At 41.9% G+C, this 27,558-nt stretch overlaps 1 protein-coding gene across 3 annotated transcripts in view; it reads left to right on the top strand.

Moving 5' to 3' along the window:
- The window catches only part of LPCAT2 (lysophosphatidylcholine acyltransferase 2), a 53,698-nt gene extending 27,839 nt beyond the window's left edge, over positions 1–25,859 (top strand). For all 3 annotated transcript variants that reach the window (XM_075281876.1, XM_075281877.1, XM_075281875.1), the window contains exons 12-16: positions 7,824–7,949; positions 10,356–10,509; positions 12,306–12,404; positions 21,404–21,545; positions 25,569–25,859. In XM_075281876.1, the coding sequence (XP_075137977.1) occupies positions 7,824–7,949; positions 10,356–10,509; positions 12,306–12,404; positions 21,404–21,545; positions 25,569–25,771 (724 nt within the window). In that variant the 3' untranslated portion in view covers positions 25,772–25,859. The remainder of the gene's footprint in view (positions 1–7,823; positions 7,950–10,355; positions 10,510–12,305; positions 12,405–21,403; positions 21,546–25,568) is intronic.
- Positions 25,860–27,558: the final 1,699 nt, after the last annotated feature.

The raw sequence follows: 27,558 nt of genomic DNA, 5'->3' as shown, positions 1-27,558 counted from the left end.
GATGCTCCTCTGTTAGGTTCGTGGAATCGTGACGTGGAGAGGCAGGTTGAGGGACAATGAAAGGAGCGGAGAACAGCTCTGGGGAGCAGGGACAGTTTGGGTTATTGTTCTGTAAAGCTTCAGAATTTTGGGAGGAAGGAAGACAAGACTGTTGGGTAATAGGAGGAGAGGAGGCAGAGTCTGACTGGCTGCTGGACAATGTGCTGTAAGCGTTCTCTGACAGCCATTGCAAGACCTGTTCCTGGTTCTCGGGCCTACTAAGGTTTGTACCCTGCAGTTTAGTTAATGTGGCAAGCAACCCTGGCACTGTGGAGTGGCGCAATGCTTGCTGCCCCACAGGAGTAGGCACGGGACGCCCTGTGGCTTCACTGCTACCTTGCTCCCCAGAACCATTCCCCCGACCTCGCCCACGGCCTCGTCCACGTCCCTTTCCGGGAGCCTTGCGCATTTTGAATTCCTAGTTAGAAATTGGCACTGTATACCAGTAGTAAAAATTGTGGGTGCACGTAACCCCAATATATTCTTTGAATTCCCAGTCAGACACTGGCACTATATGGCAGTAGCAAGAAATGAGGGTATTTGTATTCCCAATATATTCTTTGAATTCCCAGTCAGACAATGGCACTGTATACCAGTAGTAAAAATTGTGGGTGCACGTAACCCCAATATATTCTTTGAATTACCAGTCAGAAACTGGCACTATATGGCAGTAGCAAGAAATGAGGGTATTTATAACCCCAATATATTCTTTGAATTCCCAGTCAGACAATGGCACTGTATACCAGTAGTAAAAATTGTGGGTGCACGTAACCCCAATATATTCTTTGAATTCCCAGTCAGACACTGGCACTATATGGCAGTAGCAAGAAATGAGGGTATTTGTATTCCCAATATACTCTTTGAATTCCCAGTCAGACAATGGCACTGTATACCAGTAGTAAAAATTGTGGGTGCACGTAACCACAATATATTCTTTGAATTACCAGTCAGACACTGGCACTATATGGCAGTAGCAAGAAATGAGGGTATTTATAACCCCAATATATTCTTTGAATTCCCAGTCAGACAATGGCACTGTATACCAGTAGTAAAAATTGTGGGTGCACGTAACCCCAATATATTCTTTGAATTACCAGTCAGAAACTGGCACTATATGGCAGTAGCAAGAAATGAGGGTATTTGTATTCCCAATATATTCTTTGAATTCCCAGTCAGACAATGGCACTGTATACCAGTAGTAAAAATTGTGAGTGCACGTAACCCCAATATATTCTTTGAATTACCAGTCAGAAACTGGCACTATATGGCAGTAGCAAGAAATGAGGGTATTTGTATTCCCAATATATTCTTTGAATTCCCAGTCAGACAATGGCACTGTATACCAGTAGTAAAAATTGTGGGTGCACGTAACCCCAATATATTCTTTGAATTACCAGTCAGAAACTGGCACTATATGGCAGTAGCAAGAAATGAGGGTATTTATAACCCCAATATATTCTTTGAATTCCCAGTCAGACAATGGCACTGTATACCAGTAGTAAAAATTGTGGGTGCACGTAACCCCAATATATTCTTTGAATTCCCAGTCAGACACTGGCACTATATGGCAGTAGCAAGAAATGAGGGTATTTGTATTCCCAATATATTCTTTGAATTCCCAGTCAGACAATGGCACTGTATACCAGTAGTAAAAATTGTGGGTGCACGTAACCCCAATATATTCTTTGAATTCCCAGTCAGACACTGGCACTATATGGCAGTAGCAAGAAATGAGGGTATTTGTATTCCCAATATATTCTTTGAATTCCCAGTCAGACAATGGCACTGTATACCAGTAGTAAAAATTGTGGGTGCACGTAACCCCAATATATTCTTTGAATTCCCAGTCAGACACTGGCACTATATGGCAGTAGCAAGAAATGAGGGTATTTGTATTCCCAATATATTCTTTGAATTCCCAGTCAGACAATGGCACTGTATACCAGTAGTAAAAATTGTGGGTGCACGTAACCCCAATATATTCTTTGAATTCCCAGTCAGACACTGGCACTATATGGCAGTAGCAAGAAATGAGGGTATTTGTATTCCCAATATATTCTTTGAATTCCCAGTCAGACAATGGCACTGTATACCAGTAGTAAAAATTGTGGGTGCACGTAACCCCAATATATTCTTTGAATTCCCAGTCAGACACTGGCACTATATGGCAGTAGCAAGAAATGAGGGTATTTGTATTCCCAATATATTCTTTGAATTCCCAGTCAGACAATGGCACTGTATACCAGTAGTAAAAATTGTGGGTGCACGTAACCCCAATATATTCTTTGAATTACCAGTCAGAAACTGGCACTATATGGCAGTAGCAAGAAATGAGGGTATTTATAACCCCAATATATTTTTTGAATTCCCAGTCAGACAATGGCACTGTATACCAGTAGTAAAAATTGTGGGTGCACGTAACCCCAATATATTCTTTGAATTCCCAGTCAGACACTGGCACTATATGGCAGTAGCAAGAAATGAGGGTATTTGTATTCCCAATATACTCTTTGAATTCCCAGTCAGACAATGGCACTGTATACCAGTAGTAAAAATTGTGGGTGCACGTAACCACAATATATTCTTTGAATTACCAGTCAGAAACTGGCACTATATGGCAGTAGCAAGAAATGAGGGTATTTATAACCCCAATATATTCTTTGAATTCCCAGTCAGACAATGGCACTGTATACCAGTAGTAAAAATTGTGGGTGCACGTAACCCCAATATATTCTTTGAATTCCCAGTCAGACACTGGCACTATATGGCAGTAGCAAGAAATGAGGGTATTTGTATTCCCAATATATTCTTTGAATTCCCAGTCAGACAATGGCACTGTATACCAGTAGTAAAAATTGTGGGTGCACGTAACCCCAATATATTCTTTGAATTCCCAGTCAGACACTGGCACTATATGGCAGTAGCAAGAAATGAGGGTATTTGTATTCCCAATATATTCTTTGAATTCCCAGTCAGACAATGGCACTGTATACCAGTAGTAAAAATTGTGGGTGCACGTAACCCCAATATATTCTTTGAATTCCCAGTCAGACACTGGCACTATATGGCAGTAGCAAGAAATGAGGGTATTTGTATTCCCAATATATTCTTTGAATTCCCAGTCAGACAATGGCACTGTATACCAGTAGTAAAAATTGTGGGTGCACGTAACCACAATTTATTCTTTGAATTACCAGTCAGAAACTGGCACTATATGGCAGTAGCAAGAAATGAGGGTATTTATAACCCCAATATATTCTTTGAATTCCCAGTCAGACAATGGCACTGTATACCAGTAGTAAAAATTGTGGGTGCACGTAACCCCAATATATTCTTTGAATTCCCAGTCAGACACTGGCACTATATGGCAGTAGCAAGAAATGAGGGTATTTGTATTCCCAATATATTCTTTGAATTCCCAGTCAGACAATGGCACTGTATACCAGTAGTAAAAATTGTGGGTGCACGTAACCCCAATATATTCTTTGAATTCCCAGTCAGACACTGGCACTATATGGCAGTAGCAAGAAATGAGGGTATTTGTATTCCCAATATATTCTTTGAATTCCCAGTCAGACAATGGCACTGTATACCAGTAGTAAAAATTGTGGGTGCACGTAACCCCAATATATTCTTTGAATTCCCAGTCAGACACTGGCACTATATGGCAGTAGCAAGAAATGAGGGTATTTGTATTCCCAATATATTCTTTGAATTCCCAGTCAGACAATGGCACTGTATACCAGTAGTAAAAATTGTGGGTGCACGTAACCACAATTTATTCTTTGAATTACCAGTCAGAAACTGGCACTATATGGCAGTAGCAAGAAATGAGGGTATTTATAACCCCAATATATTCTTTGAATTCCCAGTCAGACAATGGCACTGTATACCAGTAGTAAAAATTGTGGGTGCACGTAACCCCAATATATTCTTTGAATTCCCAGTCAGACACTGGCACTATATGGCAGTAGCAAGAAATGAGGGTATTTGTATTCCCAATATACTCTTTGAATTCCCAGTCAGACAATGGCACTGTATACCAGTAGTAAAAATTGTGGGTGCACGTAACCCCAATATATTCTTTGAATTACCAGTCAGAAACTGGCACTATATGGCAGTAGCAAGAAATGAGGGTATTTATAACCCCAATATATTCTTTGAATTCCCAGTCAGACAATGGCACTGTATACCAGTAGTAAAAATTGTGGGTGCACGTAACCCCAATATATTCTTTGAATTCCCAGTCAGACACTGGTACTATATGGCAGTAGCAAGAAATGAGGGTATTTGTATTCCCAATATATTCTTTGAATTCCCAGTCAGACAATGGCACTGTATACCAGTAGTAAAAATTGTGGGTGCACGTAACCCCAATATATTCTTTGAATTCCCAGTCAGACACTGGCACTATATGGCAGTAGCAAGAAATGAGGGTATTTGTATTCCCAATATATTCTTTGAATTCCCAGTCAGACAATGGCACTGTATACCAGTAGTAAAAATTGTGGGTGCACGTAACCCCAATATATTCTTTGAATTCCCAGTCAGACACTGGCACTATATGGCAGTAGCAAGAAATGAGGGTATTTGTATTCCCAATATATTCTTTGAATTCCCAGTCAGACAATGGCACTGTATACCAGTAGTAAAAATTGTGGGTGCACGTAACCCCAATATATTCTTTGAATTCCCAGTCAGACACTGGCACTATATGGCAGTAGCAAGAAATGAGGGTATTTGTATTCCCAATATATTCTTTGAATTCCCAGTCAGACAATGGCACTGTATACCAGTAGTAAAAATTGTGGGTGCACGTAACCCCAATATATTCTTTGAATTACCAGTCAGAAACTGGCACTATATGGCAGTAGCAAGAAATGAGGGTATTTATAACCCCAATATATTTTTTGAATTCCCAGTCAGACAATGGCACTGTATACCAGTAGTAAAAATTGTGGGTGCACGTAACCCCAATATATTCTTTGAATTCCCAGTCAGACACTGGCACTATATGGCAGTAGCAAGAAATGAGGGTATTTGTATTCCCAATATACTCTTTGAATTCCCAGTCAGACAATGGCACTGTATACCAGTAGTAAAAATTGTGGGTGCACGTAACCACAATATATTCTTTGAATTACCAGTCAGAAACTGGCACTATATGGCAGTAGCAAGAAATGAGGGTATTTATAACCCCAATATATTCTTTGAATTCCCAGTCAGACAATGGCACTGTATACCAGTAGTAAAAATTGTGGGTGCACGTAACCCCAATATATTCTTTGAATTCCCAGTCAGACACTGGCACTATATGGCAGTAGCAAGAAATGAGGGTATTTGTATTCCCAATATATTCTTTGAATTCCCAGTCAGACAATGGCACTGTATACCAGTAGTAAAAATTGTGGGTGCACGTAACCCCAATATATTCTTTGAATTCCCAGTCAGACACTGGCACTATATGGCAGTAGCAAGAAATGAGGGTATTTGTATTCCCAATATATTCTTTGAATTCCCAGTCAGACAATGGCACTGTATACCAGTAGTAAAAATTGTGGGTGCACGTAACCCCAATATATTCTTTGAATTCCCAGTCAGACACTGGCACTATATGGCAGTAGCAAGAAATGAGGGTATTTGTATTCCCAATATATTCTTTGAATTCCCAGTCAGACAATGGCACTGTATACCAGTAGTAAAAATTGTGGGTGCACGTAACCACAATTTATTCTTTGAATTACCAGTCAGAAACTGGCACTATATGGCAGTAGCAAGAAATGAGGGTATTTATAACCCCAATATATTCTTTGAATTCCCAGTCAGACAATGGCACTGTATACCAGTAGTAAAAATTGTGGGTGCACGTAACCCCAATATATTCTTTGAATTCCCAGTCAGACACTGGCACTATATGGCAGTAGCAAGAAATGAGGGTATTTGTATTCCCAATATATTCTTTGAATTCCCAGTCAGACAATGGCACTGTATACCAGTAGTAAAAATTGTGGGTGCACGTAACCCCAATATATTCTTTGAATTCCCAGTCAGACACTGGCACTATATGGCAGTAGCAAGAAATGAGGGTATTTGTATTCCCAATATATTCTTTGAATTCCCAGTCAGACAATGGCACTGTATACCAGTAGTAAAAATTGTGGGTGCACGTAACCCCAATATATTCTTTGAATTCCCAGTCAGACACTGGCACTATATGGCAGTAGCAAGAAATGAGGGTATTTGTATTCCCAATATATTCTTTGAATTCCCAGTCAGACAATGGCACTGTATACCAGTAGTAAAAATTGTGGGTGCACGTAACCACAATTTATTCTTTGAATTACCAGTCAGAAACTGGCACTATATGGCAGTAGCAAGAAATGAGGGTATTTATAACCCCAATATATTCTTTGAATTCCCAGTCAGACAATGGCACTGTATACCAGTAGTAAAAATTGTGGGTGCACGTAACCCCAATATATTCTTTGAATTCCCAGTCAGACACTGGCACTATATGGCAGTAGCAAGAAATGAGGGTATTTGTATTCCCAATATACTCTTTGAATTCCCAGTCAGACAATGGCACTGTATACCAGTAGTAAAAATTGTGGGTGCACGTAACCCCAATATATTCTTTGAATTACCAGTCAGAAACTGGCACTATATGGCAGTAGCAAGAAATGAGGGTATTTATAACCCCAATATATTCTTTGAATTCCCAGTCAGACAATGGCACTGTATACCAGTAGTAAAAATTGTGGGTGCACGTAACCCCAATATATTCTTTGAATTCCCAGTCAGACACTGGTACTATATGGCAGTAGCAAGAAATGAGGGTATTTGTATTCCCAATATATTCTTTGAATTCCCAGTCAGACAATGGCACTGTATACCAGTAGTAAAAATTGTGGGTGTATATAGCCCCAATTCTATTGCTAGGGGACTTGCAGGGTATTTCTGGGGTGAAGGTGGGGGGGCACACCGTTGGAACGGGTATCGGGGTATATATCGGGTATACGGGAATACACTGACAGTGTATTCCATTCAGGATCCTGGGAAAGCTGGGTTGCGGCGATTGAGCCCGTCAGTGCCACGTTACACTGACAAGCTTCTCCCTGGAATTTAGCTCTTACAAGAGCTGTTGGTTGTCTTCTCCTTCCTATCCTAGCCTGTCCCTGCCTACCCAGAATCTAAGCCCTAGCTAGCTGGACGGAAACCTCCGTCCTCGGTGAATTGCAAGCTCAGAATGACGCGAACCTGGGCGGCGCTGTTCTTTTAAATTAGAGGTCACATGTTTTCGGCAGCCAATGGGTTTTGCCTACTTTTCTCAACGTCACCGGTGTCGTAGTTCCTGTCCCACCTACCCTGCGCTGTTATTGGAGCAAAAAAGGCGCCAGGGAAGGTGGGAGGGGAATCGAGTAATGGCGCACTTTACCACGCGGTGTTCGATTCGATTCGAACATGCCGAACAGCCTAATATCCGATCGAACATGAGTTCGATAGAACACTGTTCGCTCATCTCTAATAAAAATATGTATGCATTAAACTTTAGTCATTTTTTTAGGTCCAATAGCGTGGACACTTTTAAATATTTTTATGACCCCCCCCCCCGTGCAATGGTTCTATACTGCCATTTTTTTTTTCCACGACAATTTTAGACTACATCAAGCTATATTCTCATTTACACAGTGTGAGACAAACCTCATAGACGTATAGTGAGGTCTGCCAGTGTCCTGAGCCTGCCATAACTGTGTTGAGTTATAAGTACAATTCATGTCTTACAGGTCTCTTGGAGTACCAGTCACTGATCATACCTATGAAGACTGCAGACTAATGTTAACAGCTAGAGATCTGACATTACCCATGGAGGCCGGCCTCGTGGAGTTCACAAAGATCAGCAGAAAGTTAAAGTGAGATATAGATGTATTATTTATTTTGTTCTGCCTAAAAGTTACATTAGAACCTTGCCATTAATTATCCATTTAGAGAAACTACTACAGCTAAAACTCATGTGCAGCCATGTTTTCACAAGTCCTACACAACCCCTTTAAGTACACAAGGATGAAGACGAAGATTGTATTGAAATGTTATTGGCTCTTCCTGATCCTCAGAACAGAACTGAAACCACAGAATATGATCACAGCGATCAACACTGTGGCTTTGCTAAGCTATAGAATCATTGATTGGCTTAAAGAGAACCTTTCATGTCCTTGGGCACATGCCTTGTAATACACCGCTAGAAAGTTGACAGTGCGCTGAATTCAGCGCATTGCTGGCTTTCTCGTTCTATGCCCCTAAGGAAGAGCTATAGGTGCTGTTACTGTAGCTCATCAGTGTCAGAGGGGCGTTTCTGACAGTCTGTCAAGAATGCCCCTCCTCACGGTACTGTGTGTAGCTCTGTACTGTGCTGGGGCTTTCCTTACCACCCAGCCATGACACTGAGCAGTGAGGAATGCCCCCTCCTGACAGTACTCGCCCATAGACCAGTACTGGGGGGGGGGCATTCATCACTTCTCAGCATCATGGCTGGGTGGTAAGGAACGCCCCCTTACAGTACAGAGCTACACACTGAAGAGCTACGCTAATGGCGCACTGTCAGTTTTCTAGTGGTGTATTACACTGCATAGGCCCGAGGACATGAAAGGATGATAGGATGAATTGTAAGATGTAAAAGTTATTGAAGTTTCATCATCAGTTTTGAGATACTGTATATCAAGAGATAAAACAGTGGTTGCGAACTATTAAAACTTCTGTCCTCATGCAAATTAGCAATCAATTACTTGGACATTATATTGATCTCATCCAGGATAAGTTTGCTAAGCTTGTGAACATGCACAATACCGAAAAAGAATACTCTCTTCTTGCGTAAGCAAAGGAAATCAAGGCCAACTACCTGACTGGCAGTCTGTCCGTCAGGCTGATAATATGTAAGCAGGGCCGAATCCATTGTGAGGCGAAATGAGCATCTTGCTTCAGGCGGCAGATTGTAGAGACACTGAGCATCCGGCACTGTCACCACCACCTTTTCTAGTTGCAGATAGCAGGAGAACGAGAAGAAGGATTAGCCACATCCATTTACCGCCCTCCACTATAGCCAGTTAGTTCAACCTGCTCGTCACTCATACTGACTATGACCGTTGACACCATCTGTCTGTGAAGCAGGAATCAACAGCAGGAGATTCCCATCCCTGTCTACCCTTCTGTTGTCTGTGAAGCAGGACTCAGGAATGGTTGATATCCATCCTTATCTGCCCCTCCACTTTGCAAGCAGAGTTGTGCGGGTGGAACAAGAGGACAGACAGGGATAGAAAGCAGAACCCTCCCAGCGTCCCTTCCTTCTTCATTGTTAGTACTGTTATATTCCTATGTGCTTGCAGGACTCTTGCAAGGCCATGTGTTACCTGAACAAGTGGGTACATTACTCCACTGTCCTCTCATTCAGGTACTAGTACATTCTCTACACCCTGGCAGGCACTCTCTAAGTGACTTGAATGGACTGTCACTAGGTTGTATGAGAATGCACAACTTCACAACTTGGGCTTCGGATCCTGATATTCAGCATTGGAGTAAGGCTATTGGGCATTATAAGTGCCATGATCATGGGCAGCGCTTACTTATATTGGACCAGAGGTCAAAATCATAACATGGCATAATTCAATTACCTGATGCAATAAACACAAGATGGCCAGCTATTTTCACTTCAATCTGCAAAGAACTTGTGTGACTGTTATGATGATATATGGAATTGATTACAACAGGGGTCCATTCACACGGAGTAACGCGAGGTGTTTTTTGTGCTTATTTTGTGCTTATTTTTACGGCCGTAAAAAGACGTTTCCATTGAGTTCTATAGTAAAATACGCCTGTATTTTTACGTCCGTAATTTTACGTCCGTAAAAATACAGGTGTATTTTACTATAGAACTCAATGGAAACGTCTTTTTACGGCCGTAAAAATAAGCACAAAATAAGCACAAAAAACGCCTCGCGTTACTCCGTGTGAATGGACCCGACTGAAAGGAGGTTCTAGTGCTCTATTAGGACACCTCTAACAAGGATACAAGACTAGATGCAGTTGGCCATGGAGGCAGCACCTATTGAAGGATGCAAAGAGTTGGAATTGGTGATGAAAGATCCCCTTTAATATGTTTATATTGATACATTTTACAAACAAATAGATCACTTTTTGTAATTATGGTACAAGCTTGCATTGTTTTTAGCTCCCTATATATGGCTCAAAACAGGTCTGTTTCTGGAAATGTGCCCCAGTATCTTTTTGTGTATTTATTGCTGTGTTTTTTACCATTTCAATTTCAGCCTAAAATGGGACAATTTCCAGAAGCAGCTAGAACGGTACGCATCTATTGCTGACTTGTCAAAAGGAGGAAGAATTGGGATTGAAGAGTTTGCCAGTCACCTAAAACTACCAGTGTCCGATTTACTGAAAGAGCTGTTTGCACTCTTCGACAGGGTATGTAAGACCTATAAAGGGAGAGCTTAGGAGTATACTGTGTACTATCAATTGTACATTTCAGAATATCAACAGCATGAAGTAAGCTTAGTATGGTGGCTCCATGATAAAATATTACAACCAAACTTTATATTCTCTAAGCTTGCAGCCAACCCAAATATATTCCATAGGTTAGCAAGATGTATGGGACAGATGGAAGGAAGTATGTTTATAAGATTAGACTAAGCAGGCTTTATTGAAGTCAGGTATTACGGAGACACACAGGTCCATTAAGGACATTTATGGTATATCTACAGGATAGTAGACTTTATTAGTAGCCAACAGCAGCAGTGTGGTATATGGGGTCTGGACAGTAAACACGTGTGTGGGCATTGTTATCTATGTTGCGTGTCATTATTAGTTAAGTATGTGTGGGGGCACTCATAGTTATGTGTGTGGGGGCCATTGTTATGTGTGTGTAAGTACATGAGGGTTACAAGCAAGCACTATTACATATGTGGGGTGCACTATTTCCATGTAGAGCACACAGGGAACTCTTATCTTGCCGAGGCCACAAGGAAGTTGTCATTAATTTATTGGGGGCACATGGAGGTCACTGTTACCTTGCACATGGGTTAAGGTCTCTGGATAGTGCTGCATCAATGGGTCACTTAGGAGAAGTTCACTCAGAGGATTTTGCAGAGGGAATCACCACATAAAATCTATCTTGGAAACCTTTCTGCAGGAATTATACTCCTCTTCACTTTCAGTGGGAAGCTTGGACAGAATCTGCTGAAAGATCAGTCCGGACCCTTCTATATCCACAAATTTTTTTCAGCCGGTGAAAAAAGAAGCATGTCCTTCCCACTGAAGAGAATTGGAGGCTGAACTTTTTTTTGCAGAGGATGCAATACAAAATCTACTGTGGGAATGTTCCATCCAGCGGCAGAACGATTTCCTACCCTTTTGCCCTTCAATAGACGGTTCGCCCAAAGATAGGGCTGGACACTTGTTTTCTGATTTTTTTTTTCAGCAAGCGGTAAATTAAATTTTGCTTCTCATTGAAATGAATGGGAGGTGGAATTTATTTGGCAAATTCTGCTGCATAAATGCTGCAGTGTGAACGTACCTGAAGACCCAGTGAGGCAGTTGAAAGTCACAGATGGGTGTGTCAAAAATGTATGACATTGTGAGGGGGGTGGGGTCCCAAACTGAACGTTCATGATCCTATAGCTATGCCCCTGGTGTTATAGATGCGGGTCATACCTCTAGGACCTATGACTCTCTCTAAACCCTCCTGACTCTAAATCTAAGTTTGCATTTAGAGCTTCGCCCCTCTGTCATTCAAATCTTCGTCTGAACGACGGAGAGGCGGTTCGTTAACACAGCAAAACCACGCGGAGCTCAGAGGACCCCATTGACTGTTTCATTAAAGCCCAACCATCGAGGACAGTCTTGTCAGCAAGGTATGCTGAGGTAAGAGCTAGGGTTTAGAGCCTGGGGATGGGGCTAATTTGATGGATGGATAGCAGGCAGAAATCCTGAAAATAGTGAAGACTATCAAGTATTGAAAATGTTTTCACAAAAAATGATGTGAATAGTTTGATTTAGAGACGTGTTAGGGGATAAGTGTCCTAATGGTAGGGGTCTAACTACTGGGGCGCCCCATTTGGATGAAGCAGCACTTATGCATATGTACTCCATTCATCTCCTTATTTGCAGTCCCGAATACACGACCACTGCTACATTCTGCAAGGACTATGGAATATGTTTAATTCCCAATACAAGCCCTGTGTTTATTCTTTTCTTTCTTCTAGGACAAAGATGGCACCATAGACTTCAGAGAGTATGTCATTGGTATAGCAATTCTTTGCAATCCTGCCAATTCTGAGGAAACTATCCAAATGGCATTTAAGGTACAGAGTTTTCTTGTGTAAAACTTTACATTTATTATTAGAATAGTTTTTCCCAATACTTGTTAAAATGATTAAAGCCATAAAACATATAGAGAGTCTTCTGCTGCTAAAATCACTTATAACCCATGTACGTGCTGTTGTAAGGCTGGTTATTCACATTACTGCACATACCTTACTTGTGTCAATGTGCAATCTTTCTGCTGAGAAATTCAGATTTGACTTCATATGCAAATGAGCTGTTCAGGGGTCTTGGGCCACATCTGATGGAGCTCTATTTTCTTTTGTAGTTGCTGAAGACGTTGTCCATAGGACATGTCATACTTTCTGTTTTGATGGTGGTATAGGGTGGCGACCACAAAAGCTGATGGATACTCCAGCAGATGAGGCCCCGCCCCCGCATATCGAACAGCTCATTTGCATGGCAGCGTCAATACAGTGTGCTTATTGCAGGGGGAAGGAATTAACTGCTGTTCATGCATTATTATTATTTATTTATTTATTTATGCAGCACCATTAATTCCATGGTGCTTTACATCTGGGGTTTACATACAATACACAAAATATACAGGTAGATATAATACTAACAATGACCGACTGGCACAGTGGGGTAGGGGGGCCCTGCTCACGAGGGCTTACAATCTATGAGTATTGGGCCAGTTTGGAGGGAGAGAACAGACAGCGATGATTTATTTTTTTTTTCACCCTTGTTCATGTACTTTGAGGTGGAAAAAGGTCAGTTTGCATCAAGGGAGAGAAAAATGTTGATTTTGTATCAAGGTGGAGAAAAAAGTGAATGTGCTAGAAGGGGGGATGTGAAATGGTGAATGTGACGCAATGGAGTGGAAGTTGAATTTTGATATGCTCTGGATTGTATAGGATTTTGCAGCTTTAAGGATGCATTCACACAGTGCATTTAAAACTGCACTTGAAAAACTATGCAGTTTTGATGTGATATTTTTGGTACATTTTTTAATGTAACATGTGTATATGTTAAACATTAAAAATATTAATAATGATAAATGGGTTGGTTGACCCTGTCAACTCTATCTGGCAATGAAGATGGTATAGTGATCAGATCACTACAGGTCAGCTGTTATTGCTGGAGGAAGTTGAGGACACCCTATCAGTCCTCTCTGTAGTATTACATGGTGGCCGTAGTCCACATCTGCTCTCTGCGTTCCTTTTCATGAATTTCTAATTGAAGGATCCCTCTCTATGCTCTCTTTGATGTCTATATGCCCTAATAGGACATACAGTATGAAGATAGATGGTCTGTGTCCCGAACCTCGTAAGACAACCCCATTAAGAAACAAACAAAACTTGACACTTTCCAAAGTAGGTTGAAGTGCAAAAGAAAGAAGGCAGAATCTAAATAACCGTGACATGTTCAGACTGTGACAAATTTGTTTGTGTTCAGCAAAACACCTAACCCCACTCATTTCCCATTTGGCCCCGTCCAGTCTTTTTGTGCTGTCTCACAGTAATAAGGCTATTCCATGTATGCCACATAGTATACTATCTGTTTAGATGCCCCAACACAGCGTGATGTCTCCTTATGATCCACACACAGTATAATACTCCCTTAGTAACCCACACACAGTTCAATGCTGCCTTAGTGGCTCCCCACAGTATAATGCTCTCTTTATAGGCCCCAAACAGTATAATACTCCCTCAGTATCCTCCCTAAAATGCCTCCTTAGTGTCTGCACACAGAAGCTTTGCCTAGCTCGACTGGTTCCCCAGAGCTGGTTCCTCTGGTCTGTGTTGCCACTTACTTGAAGTAGTAGCCATAATGACATCATCACAAAGCACCTGCCTGGTAGTATGGCAGAAACCGGCTCCACACTCCTCTGTAGCCAATGTGCTAGCCTTTTCCTTCTGAGCTGCTGCCCAGACACCCAATCCTGCAGGTACCTGAAGCACATGGGCAATATTTTCAAACTGAAGTCCTCTTTACTGAAAAAGATGGCAGTTATATCAATGATCAGTATCCTTCCTCTGTCACTGCCCATCATCGGAGGACCTGTCATCTTGCAAGAAGTAGGCTTCCTTCTTAAGCTGTATAAAGCTCTCCCAAGTTGGTCACACTTCAAGCTAACTATGTTTCAAAAAGTGTTTCTCCTTCCAAGCTGTTCCCCAACTTGGGGTGCACAAACTAGCCCTTAAATAGGGAACCATTCCTGCCCTGGGTGTCCTGGGCAACTCCTGACATCAGTAAGTCAGACCATGGATAAGTAACAGACAACTTTTCCTACAATGCAACTCATAGGTGCAACTATGTTCTGTCTGTAAGGAGTCATTGTATGATATATCTTCCAGAAAGTACTAAAACAGAGACCAGGAAGGGTTTTTATTGCCCCATACAAACACACAGCGTGTCAGCTCATGCTTGAGCCTTTTTCAAGCTCTGAAATATTGTGTGTTTGTATGGGGCAATAAAAGCTAATAACAGTTTTTCCCTATTTTTTGGAGCGCTGCCTACTTTTTCTTTTTACAAAAAGAAAAAAAGTATGTATCAGCTCACCGTATAGAAAACTTGATCATATAGAGTCCTCCGGGGAGCACGGCTTGCAGGTGGACACAACCCTGCTGGTAATGATTTCCAAAAAATCCAAGATAAAACTTGCCAGCTACTGCCGAAGAGACTTCAATGGAAAACAAATATCTGTAGCTTTAAAATTTAACTTTTATTTTCGTCCATAGGTTAAAACAGTTACATAGTAACTTGGAGTCTGGCCTGCTGTATACAAGGCGACGCGTTTCGGAACTACACGTTCCTTCGTCTCGGCTCAGCTCAATGCACTGACACAGGTGCTTAAAAACAACAGACAAGGTCCCGCCTCCTAACAAAAGATTTAACCCCATAAATAATATCCATTAACCAACAAGATCATAAATATTGATACATACACATATGCACATTTTACTACATAATCACATTAACTATGATAATAATAGGTATAAGTATAGGGTTGTGAACGAAAAAATACATATAAATACTGCACAAAAACTGATGCGTATGCAGAACAATTGCTGAATATGAACTAGATCCAATATAAAGCACCATAAAAGACTTGAATCCATGCAATGATACTCATATAAGTGAAATGAACCTGGATCGGATGAAAGAAATGACCAACCTAGAAAATAAGAGTGTTATAATCGGCGATAACAATATCGCGTCATCAAAACACTCTAATGATTAAAGTACATAAATGCCAAAACACATTGACAGCATCAACAACAATGAAGAGTATATAGATATAAATACTACTATAAGATTCACATTGTTGAAAAAATCAATGTATGTTATATAAACAAAACATATAAAGGAGCCAAAATGGTAACGGCACCACTAACCGAACATATCCCACACGATCTAGCTGATGTCATGTGATCATCAACAAACCCACATGACCGCTTTATTACATGGTCCGAGCAGCACTGAAATATTGTGTGTTTGTATGGGGCAATAAAAGCTAATAACAGTTTTTCCCTATTTTTTGGAGCGCTGCCTACTTTTTCTTTTTGCCTGCCTTGTATCCTGGGGCTGGCTCCCTTATCAATACTGGTGATGCTGTCTCTGGATTTACAGTCAGGACAGGGGTTTAACCCCTCACATACATCAGGCTGTGTGCTAAGGTTTGTTTCTACGCCATCTTTCAGCACAATGGCACAAACTTCCTGCCAAGGTTGGAAAAGTTCAATACTCATAAACGAATTAAGCAGACACAAATCCATCATAGGAAAAATATAGGTTGGATTTTGTAGCCATTGTTCTTCTCTTTCACATATTTGCAATAGGATTATTTTATATAGTATGTGTTCATGGCTATGGTCTGTCTTTACTGAAAGTCCATGTTCAGTCTTTCTGCCCATCACCACCTTGCCTTAATCCATTGGACCTTTGTTTTATTAAGAGCAATGTGGCTTTTTATTAGCGGAGAATCCAGCTGCATTTTCCATATAATATCCCTAATGATAACCTGAAGGTTTTGGCGACCTTTGTTTCTAATGCACTAATGTGTTAATACCTGGCTAATGTGGACCTTCCATCTGTTGTCTGGGCAACCTTCATACATTGCTTTAGGCCTGCAGGCAGGTAGGCAATTCAAGCGCTCTCCGCACATCACCTCACTTGTAGCGTCTGATGGGTAATGCTCAGAGATATTTTCTTCCTTCCAGGTAATGTGGTTTTCCCTTTCTTTAATGCAATGTAGACATAGAGACATACTGTGTAACACTATGGTAATATCGCACGGGTATTCACTTTATAGGGCAGGATTTCTCATATTTACTGGCCTTCATGCAATAAGATAAGATAGAGAGTTGAGTGCAAAGTTAACAAAATAGAAAGAAGAGGTGTCACAGTTGAGGGGATGAGAGCAGACACTCAGAATCAGCTTATCTCGCGGAGTTACGGATCCAAGGAGACCAAATCTTCATGAAGATCTTCCAGCCCAGCTCAAAAGTTCCTCAAACCTCGCCAACTCATTGACTTTCTCTTTCCAAAGAGCGAGTGAGGGAGCATCCTTTTGAAGCCAAAATTAAGGAATCAAAGACTTTGCTGCTGACAGAAGATGAGAGACCAAAGAAATGCCTAGATGGTTTGTAGACTGCTGAAGGCCTTGAGAGGAACAAAACTGTGGTAGTGATCTTGAATTCCGAAAACCCTAAGGAACTGATAAAGGATTAGACATTGCTCTAGTAAGGTTTAAAGAGGACCTTTCACCATATCTGGGCACAGACAGTGTTATATACTGCCAGAAAGCTGACAGTGCGCTGAATTCAGCGCACTGTCGGCTTTCCCGATCCGTGCCCTGTGTAAAGCGCTATCAGTCCCGGTACCGTAGCGCTTTACAGTCAGAAGGGCGTTTCTGACCATTAGCCAGGAACGTCCTTCTGCCTCGCGGCGCCAATCGCGCTGTGCTGTGGAGCGGGGAGGAACGCCCCCTCCCTCTCCTGATAATACTCGTCTACGGACAAGCTGTGTGAGCAGAGGGAGGGGGCGTTCCTCCCCGCTCCACAGCACAGCGCGATTGGCGCAGCGAGGCAGAAGGACGTTCCTGGCTAATGGTCAGAAACGCCCTTCTGACCATAGAAGAGCTACGGTACCGGGCCGTAAGCTCTTTACACCGGGCACAGATCGGGAAAGCCGACAGTGCGCTGAATTCAGCGCATTGTCAGCTTTCTGGCAGTATATAGAATTGCCTGTGCCCAAAAGTGGTGAAAGGTCCTCTTTAATACGTGGGCATGACCACCATATGTGTAGGTAGGAGCCAGTAGATTGTAGGCATCTCCAGCATCTATCCGTGGTGCCAATCTTTTTTTGAAATAGCCATTCTGGGGTACAGTACCACTGTGATAGGAGCTTGTAGTGGCTCTCTTGTAGGCAAATGCATCTTGAGAAGTCATGCGAGTATTTAAAAAGGACCTTTCACGGTCCCGGGCACAGGCAGACATGCAGGACTTTTTGTCTGGGTAAAAAAAAAAACGATTTCCCTGTGGACAGGCAGAAGACACACACGGGTGGTCGCCTTTGCAAACCCATTCAAGTGAATGGGTTTGAAAACTGACCGCTGGGTTTCTGTCCCCTGTCCAGTTTCGCGGGGACTGAAGACGGAAACTCGTCGGAATGTACAAACTGGACAACGAGCGCAAGTGTGAACGACCCCTTAGTTACTAAAAATTCTTTACTATATTTTTATTTATACTGACAGATTTTTTTTTTTTTAATGTCCTTTTATTTTTTTTAGGACGTTAGACCAAGAATATTTCCAAAACCCAGTATTTTTTAAGGAACCAAATCAGTTCTGATGGGGCTTTTAGGCTATGAAGGGGTACTTATCAAGCAGTATAGTAGAGCATTGGGACAGATGTGAGATGTTGCTGTTACTCCAAAAAGTAAGATAGTCTAGATATCTGCCATTCAAGTTCGTGTATAGCCAAAAGTGATTTTTCTTGTGGTAACACTAGGTGGCGATTCTCTCTTACTTATACTTTTGTACTTGTATGTGGCCATTAGTTTGCATGCTTCAGCCCTATAGATAATGCGGAAGCAGAATCAACGCTGCAATGCATTCATTGTCATTCAGGTTCTGTTCACATACTGTAACAATATTTGTATACTTTGGAGGTATTTGTTTGGACTGTTCCCTCTGACATGTCTCTCACATATCAGTTATTGGTTAGTACACTGTGTGATATAGATACTAAAGCATGCCACCCTGATGTAGGCCAAAACTATTTTTTTTTGCCTCTATAATCTAATAAAGGGTCAATGGCTGTAGTTGCAATATTTTCAGGGCCTGATTAAGAGTACCATAGTCTCTGGGCTGTTCAGAAGGTCCTGGCCCCCCTCCTGTTCATGGCAAAAGTCCCTGTGATAGAATATTTTCTCATAGCATTCCTCCGACCCAGTATAATGTCCCTTAGGGCCCCACACAGTATAATGTCCCATAGCAGCATGAAATAGTGCAATGCTTTGGACAAGGTATAAAAACATTTTATATGTCATGAAAGTTTAAGCATGATCATTATACTGTGAAGAGATTCAGAGCACAGATGGGTTTGTGCAGATAAAGGAATAATGTGGATGGTGCTCATAAGTGGTTGCAGTGGGCCCAGACATACATGAAGACTAATTTTGAAACAGTGTTGTTGACTACCTTGATCACCATGACCACCATGTAACCCTAGATAGTCCAAATAGATGGAGCAGCGAATGGTTCGTGAAAGGCCACCATGTCACTCCACTCCACTCTATTGAGAACCTTTGGATTAGTGGCGTAACAATCATGATTGCAGGGAGTGCGACTGTGACCAGGCCCAGACAGGTATGGGGCCCGCGGCCAGTTGGAAATGGTTGTGGCCCCGGTACACAATGATCAGGGAAATCCTTGTTCCCCGGCCACTATACATATTGTTAATGGAAAGGGCCCAAACTGGACTCAGGATCATTTAGTTCTATGTGGGTAGTGATCTCCACTTAGTCTGATGTTGATTATACAGCCTGATCGCGGTTGGGAGGAAGGATCTCTGATAGTGCTCTCTCACACTTTGGGTGAAGCAGTCGGTCACTGACTTAAGTGCTGTCACGGTTTCATACCTTGAATGGGAGTAGTTCTCCAGCATGAAGCTCACCACAGACAGTATCTTTCTATCACCCACCACCTGTACTGGGTCCAGGGGGCTCCTCAGGACAGAGCTGGCCCTTCTAATCAGCCTGTCAAGTCTATTTCTATCCCTGGCTGGTATGCTGATGCTACCACAGAGTTGAAAAAAGGCCCTAAGAAGGGTAGAGCCTGCTGTGACCCTTTCTGTGCAGCACATCCATGTGATCAGCCCAGTCCAGCTTATTATTGAGGAGCACACCCAGATACTTATATGAGTTGATTATCTCAATGCCCATGCCCTGGATGTCCACTGGTTTTGGTGCATATCTCCGCTTACTGAATGCCCCTCCTCATGGTAGCGTCTATTGTGCGAGGGGGTGTTCCTTACCGACCAGCCATGATGCTGAGCGGAGAGGAACGCCTCCCCTACTCCTGATACTACTCGTCCATAGACTAGTACTGGGGGTGCGTTCCTCACTGCTCAGCATCATCGCTAGACTGTCAGAAACGCCCTTCTGACACTCTGCAGTGGGGGCACAGAACAGGAAAGCCGATGTATTACACCGCATGTGTCCGAAGACATGAAAGGTCCTCTTTAATAAAATCAGAGTAAAATATAATTTGTGTAATAATTTGGAACGTGGTTTAGCTATAGCTAAAAGGTTGATAACCAAATGTTGATAACCAGTGGTAACACAGAGCCTGTTTAAAAAACACTCTAAACTATAAATATTTTGTGTTTTTTAAAATTTCATTGGGTTTTTTGTGCTTGGCAAAAAAGGACACATTTTACAGTAACGCTTTATGAAAAATAATTAATTTGAAAACATAGTATACAACCCTAGTTCCAAAATAGGTAGGACACTGTATAAGCTGTGAATAAAACAAGAATGCAATGGTTTGGAAATTTCCTGTAACTCTATTTTATCGACAGTAGAATACAGAACACCTATCCGAAGTAGAACGGTGGCCAATTTTCAATTAATTCGAAAAATTTTACTTATTCAGAAATTGATGGCAGTAACACATCACACGCAGTCCATCACGACTGGCTGTTCCATACCATGGCATTATGGTGGAAGCTTGCCCATTCCTTGAAGACATGTGATTCTTCTTTCCTGCTTATTTCGTACTTTCCCATGGTAGCCACCATTTTATCCAGTTTACGTTCATTCAAAATTCGCTCATAATTTTGGAATGTTTAGGGCGAACCAAAGGTGGAGCTACTTAAAATAATTTTCGGATAACATTTTTAAAGATCAGACACATTACTGCTATGCTTACACATTACACATATTAAATATAACACATACATGTGGTCAGTGCCGCACCTCCCATGAGGCGATCTGAAGCGAGCGCTTCAGGCGGCACTATGCCAGGGCCTCAGGGAGGGCGGCATTTTTGCTAACCTAAGCCAGTCCAAGACAAGCTGTCCTGGACTGGCTTAGCACGGAGCGGTGGTTTGGGGAGGCCACTGGAGCAGCGCTGCTCCAGCAGCCTCCCCTCACGCTCAGGCAGAGCGCAGGCAGTCTCCGGGCCTGCTCTCTGCCGGCGAACAGCGCTAAGCCCCACCCCTTTTGAGGTTCCACGCCCCTCCGCTAAGCTACGCCCCCGCTCCGCCCCCTCCTCCCCGCAGGGAGGGGGGCGGCTTTCTGTACTTCGCTCAGGCGGCGAAAGGAGCAGGTTCACCCCTGCATGTGGTCCATCATAAAGGGGACCAAATTTTGGATCCAATTAATTTTATATGAATCACCGGTTATTGCAGTTCTGCAGTTTTTTAAAATATTTTTTCTGTTTCTATGAGATATAATTATAATTCCTTTCAGTTATGCTGTTTGCTATTATCTTGTCATAAAACTTTATAATAATATTTCTGTACCCTAGTTATTCGATATTGATGGAGATGGAAGCATCACAGAGAATGAATTTAGTTCCCTATTACGATCTTCATTGGGTGTTCCAGACCTTGATGTTTCCAAACTTTTCCAGGATATGGACGCTGATAAATCAGATAAGATCTCTTATGGTAAGAAGCCCCAAAAATCTATAAGTAGTGAACAACTCATGCAATAACATATGAAGTCAAGTGTATCTAACATTTCAATACTATGGCCCAGAATTATTATGCACTGCATGTCAGTTTTGTGCCGTGAAAATCATAAAATGTGGTTTTGATGAATGTGGTGATTGAAATTTCCGCCGCCTTTGGCGGTTTCCTGAAAAGGGGGTGTGGCCAAGGTGCATGGGCCACCGCATCAATTTTTTTTTAATCATTTATGCCAGAAATTTGTCTGTCTTTTTTCCCTCCAGATGCTCAGTTTTCCTTGAGTATCACCAGTCTACATAAATCTTCCCCATGTTGCATAAATCAGTTCAGTACAGGCAATTTAACAATCACTGCCCTCCAGAATTCCAACGTAAAAAAAGGTCGTAATCGATAAGTGTGTCACAGCGGATAAATGTGGAAAATCATCCGTATTCCACATTTATGAGCTATGGGGCCAGCTGGAGATAACTGGGGCACCGGGCAACCATGATAGCAGTTGGGGACAGCTTGATATCCCAACTGCTGTAAATATTGTTAATGGAAGGGGCCTGGCATGTTTCTGGGCCTGTTTCCAATAGATGCCAGTCCAGGAGAGGTTACTAAAAAGAAGAAATACTTATAATCACCTCTCCTGGGCTTCTGACAGTCCTCAGCATCCACTCTGTGGTTCTTCTGGCTTTTGACAGAGGTAACAACCACTCCAGACATCACTACTTGGCCCTGTGATTGGGCCTCAGCAGTCACATGACCAATGAGGCCCAATCATAGGCCCATGAAGTGACATCTGGGGAGCATCACCTCAATCATAGACAGAAGAGGACTGAAGAAAAGAGCCAGGTGCTGAAGACAGCCAGAACGAGTGAGGATGCCCAAGAGACGTTAACATAAGTGTTTGCTATTTGTAATCACTTCCCCTTCCCCGAATTCCATGGAATTCATCTAAATATGCTCTTGGGAACATTTTATGCTGTGTGGGGGCTACTGTGGAGCATATTACACTTGTGGGGACCCTTCACTATTCACATCACATGCCATTTGTTTTATAGATGTGCACTATTATCAAAGACTGTAGTAACATTGCATGGTGATTATAAAACAGATCCTGTGCAATGTAAATAGTATAGGAGTCACGGCACTCACAAAAGCACCACAGTACCTTCAAACAGTTGATCAGCAGGGCACCCACACTGATCTCTTACATCTCTTAGACTGTTAGAACCCTGCAGATCAGATATTTCCCACAGCATACAGATCCCATTATTCTTTACATGTCAGGTGCTGCGCTGCTCACTCACAATATTCTTGATAACTGCAGTTGTGGGTTCTAAAGTTGTCTCCCTTGCAAGTATCTAAACTATCAAGAATACAGTACAGGGAGGGGGCCCCGAACAAAAGCTTGCATAACATTTTGTAAGTTCACTTGTATTATTGATTTATACAGAGTTTGTTGAATTTGTGACTTCCTATTCTGCTGCTGTAATATTATTATATATAGTCCACCTTGTTATGTTACTTTGATTCATAGATGTCCATAAATTGCCATAAATGTTAAGCCTTAATGGGGCTCTATCACTGGACTTTCACTATTTTAGATAAACATATGCTATTCAAGTCCTGCTAATCATTTATTAAAAGTCATCACAGGGACAAGCCAATCACAGAGCAGTAGTGACGTCATCACAGGTCCTTTTCCAGAAGCAGGGAAGAGACAGTTGGAGCAGGTCAATTGAAGCAGGAAGAGGGAATTACATAGAAGAACCAAGAAAGGAGGGCATGCACAGAGTATGATGTGAGGGGTGCACGGGAACGCCCACTGTGCACGGATGACTCATTTACATATACGTTTAAAAGGTAGTTCATTAAATCGGGGGGTCTTTCAACAAACGATTAGCAGGACTTGAATAGCCTTTTAAAGGCTGCTCAGACATATGTTTATCTAAAATAGCGGAAATCCAGTGATAGAGCCCCTTTAAATGTTAGATTGATTATATATTTGCCATATAATATTTTATAGGTATGCAACTTTGCTATAAAAAAATTAAAGGTAGCACAGATATGCTTGGAAGAAGAAGCCATAGGTAAAATATCTCCCTATATTATAAAAATGAATTTCTGTCTGTCTGTCTGTACTCTAATGCGAACCAAACTGGACCGATCTTCACCAAATTTGGTACAGAGATACTTCAGATACCCGGGAAGGTTTAAGACGAGACTCCAACTCGCTCGCACGTACCGTTGCTGAGATACAGCATTTCAAACACAGTGCCCCCCCCCCTTAGCCAATACAAACCTGCAAGACTTTCACTCATATTCCAACTGCAATACACACGGTCACTCCACATGCACAACCCAACACTGATATCCAAACTGAGATACACGCATCAGAGGATTAGATACACAGATCAGCACACAGTATCACACACCAGAGGATTAGATACATGGGTCTGCACACAGTCCCACAAACCAGAGAATTAAATACACGCTTCTGCACACAGTTCCACACACTGAAGGATTTGATACGTACGTCTGCACACGGTTCCACATACCGAAGGATTAGATACAGGCGTCTACACACAGTTCCACACTCCAGAGGATTAGATACGCGCGTCTGCACACATTTGTACACGCCATAGGATTAGATACACGCGTCTTCACACAGTACCACATGCAGTAGGATTAGATACGCGCGTCTACACAGTTCCACACGCCGAAGGATTAGATACGCGCCTCTTCACACAATACCACACAGGGGAGGATTAGATATGTGTGTGTGCACACAGTACCACACTTTGGAGGATTAGATACATGCCTCTGCACACAGTACCACAAGCCAGAGAATTAGATATGCGTCTCAGCACACAGTACCACATGGGGGAGGATTAGATACGCGCGTCTGCACACAGTACCACATGCCGTAGAATTAGATACGCGCGTCTACACACAGTTCCACACTCCAGAGGATTAGATACGCGCGTCTGCACACAGTTGTACACGCCATAGGATTAGATACACACGTCTGCACAGAGTACCACATGCCGTAGGATTAGATACACACGTCTACACACAGTTCCACACGCCATAGAATTAGATACACGCGTCTGCACACAGTACCACATGCAGTAGGATTAGATACGCGCCTCTTCACACAGTACCACACGGGGGAGGATTAGATATGTGTGTGCACACAGTATCACACTTTGGAGGATTAGATACATGCCTCTGCACACAGTACCACAAGCCAGAGAATTAGATACGCGTCTCAGCACACAGTATCACACGGGGGAGGATTAGATACGCGCGTCTACACACAGTACCACATGCCGGGGGATTGGACACGCGCGTCTACACACAGTTCCACACGCCGTAGGATTAGATACGCGCCTCTTCACACAATACCACACAGGGGAGGATTAGATACAGGCCTCTGCATACAGTACCACATGCCAGAGAATTAGATACGCGTCTCAGCACACAGTTCCACATGGGGGAGGATTAGATATGCGCATCTGCACACAGTACCACACGCCAGAGTCATTAGATACGCGCGTCTGCACACAGTTTCACTTACTGGAGGATTAGATACGCGCCTCTTCACACAATATCACATGGGGAGGATTAGATATGTGCATCTAAACACAGTACTACACGGGGAAGGATTAGATACAGCTTTACTCCAGGTATCCATAACAACTGATCACAGGTTTTTCACTGACATCCAAAATGAGATACACATAATCACATGACGCTTATGGACATACACACAAACCACATTACAAAATACACCAGTGCAAAATTGGACAATTCTTATGGGGTCAGTACACAAACATAAATTGTAATATACCCGTGCGAAAACGGGTCTTCCCTCTAGTCATATATATTTTTGAATTCAGTGAAAAAACACTTTTTTTTATTACATGTATATAAGATTGAGCAGTGCTATGTATATGGATGCGTACCAAAATTCTTGATAACACATTTATATTTTATTTTTATTTCTTGCAGAGGAGTTCAAAAACTTTTTTCTCAAACATCCAGAATATGCAAAATTGTTTACCACTTACCTGGACCACCAGAAATACTACTTGCATGTACTGCAGCAGGAGGAGGAGGAAGACAAGAATTTAGAACCCTTCCTAGCTGTAAACCATGATGCCAACAGCAGCACAGAGGAAGCTCTTAGTTCGTCAGACAAAAAAGAAGACTGAATAAAACTGAATAGCATAACTTTTTTTTAATGTTTAGGTTTTTTATGTATGAAGATGCATTGGGTTTAACTATTTTTTGCCTTTGCAGTAAACTATTATTGGACATCATTTACAGGCATGTTGGGTCTTTAAAAGACTGGAAATCTGCGTTAGATTTTTCCAAAACATTCCCTTAAGGTGTGAATCTTTATGTCCCCTCCTGTCCCAAAAACAAGAATTAGACTAAAATCGGACTAAGTGAACGGGACCATAAAAGGTTTTTCTTATCAAGACTAGCCCTTTTATAGATTATGGTTGCCCCACAGGGAGCCTTCATATGAATGTCTGCTCATTTGAACAACCTGCAGGAGAGACATACGAATACCAACAGCTTCTGGGACTGGCATCAGTCTATGGCTACATTCACACAACCGCGTTCCAAACGGCCTTGAAAAACGGATCCCTCATATATTGAAGTGTATGGAGGGATTTGTTAAAACGGACAAAGTTAGTACATGACAACGGACCATTCACATGCAATGAATTAATGTGGCCGTTCCAACAGGCAAATACAGCTATCAGTTACAGAATCCTTTTAGAGACTACCGACTGCCATGATAACCAACCTCCTGCTGCTAAACTCCTTTTATGCTATGGTAGCTATTGACTGTGAGGCCTGATACATCTCTCCAATGGTATCAGTTAGGGAGTCAGAGTGTCAATGACACAATAAAGTAGATTTCATCAGTAAGAAAGTGACCTTCACTTCAGTTTACATCATGTATCTTTGTAATGGACCAGACAATAAAATCTATTGTTTAAAGTGTTCCTTTACATGGGGTTATGCTATATAGCTGAAGTAGAGCACTTGGTTATCTCCTATGCTCTTGTGATCTTGGATGCAGCCCCTTCTACATGGACATGCCTACATTCAGCCAGACTATAGTGAAACTGAATTCACAATGGAAGGAGAATACCTCTTGTTCTCAGGAATGGTGGGGGTTTCAGCGATCCCCTGTCGATCAGCTATTTGTTCTCTATTCTATGGATAGAGGATAAATACTTTTTGTGGCATACCCTCTTTCAGTTTCTACCACATTTGCCTACATAGCTGTGATCATCATCATCATCTTTACAAACCATGCAAATATATTTACATGTAAAACCAATGATCTACACCAGCAATTTCATTGACTGACAACTAGCACACGCCCTCTTATCTTCCCCGTTGCTGTAATGCTAATATGTTTATTGCGTCTTTTTATTTTATATATCCTTGTTTGGTTTTTTATATAACTATTTGCAGTGTGTACCAATAAAAATACTTTACATTTTTGTATTCTAATTTGTTCTGTATATTTTTCAATTTTACTATATATTTTAACTTATGCCAAAAAACTTGTGAATTAGACCTAAGATCTACGGCAGTCCTTGATTGGCTTAGATTTCAATTCTGAAATTATTAATGTCGGAGCCTCTCAGTAGTTCAGACACATTTTGCACCGGTTGGGTAATTAATAAAGAATGGCATATGAAAATTCCAAATTATATTGTTCGAAAGACCATCCCCACACCACTACCACTACTCTGCTTATAGTGAAGCAATGTCAGGAAATATTACTGTACAAAGAGTAGGTGAGACTTCAAACAACCTTCAGGCAGATATAGTTGGGAAATCTACACTAAGCGAATTTAAAGAGGACCTTTCACCACTTTTGGGCACATGCAGCTGTACTGTGAGCGCCGGGAGGAACGCCCCCTCCCTCTGCTCACAGCGCTCGTCCATAGACGAGCATTATCAGGAGAGG

The sequence above is a fragment of the Leptodactylus fuscus genome, chromosome 7 (assembly GCF_031893055.1).
Source record: "Leptodactylus fuscus isolate aLepFus1 chromosome 7, aLepFus1.hap2, whole genome shotgun sequence".
NCBI lineage: Eukaryota > Metazoa > Chordata > Amphibia > Anura > Leptodactylidae > Leptodactylus > Leptodactylus fuscus.
This window is presented reverse-complemented; position numbering and strand designations above follow the sequence as displayed.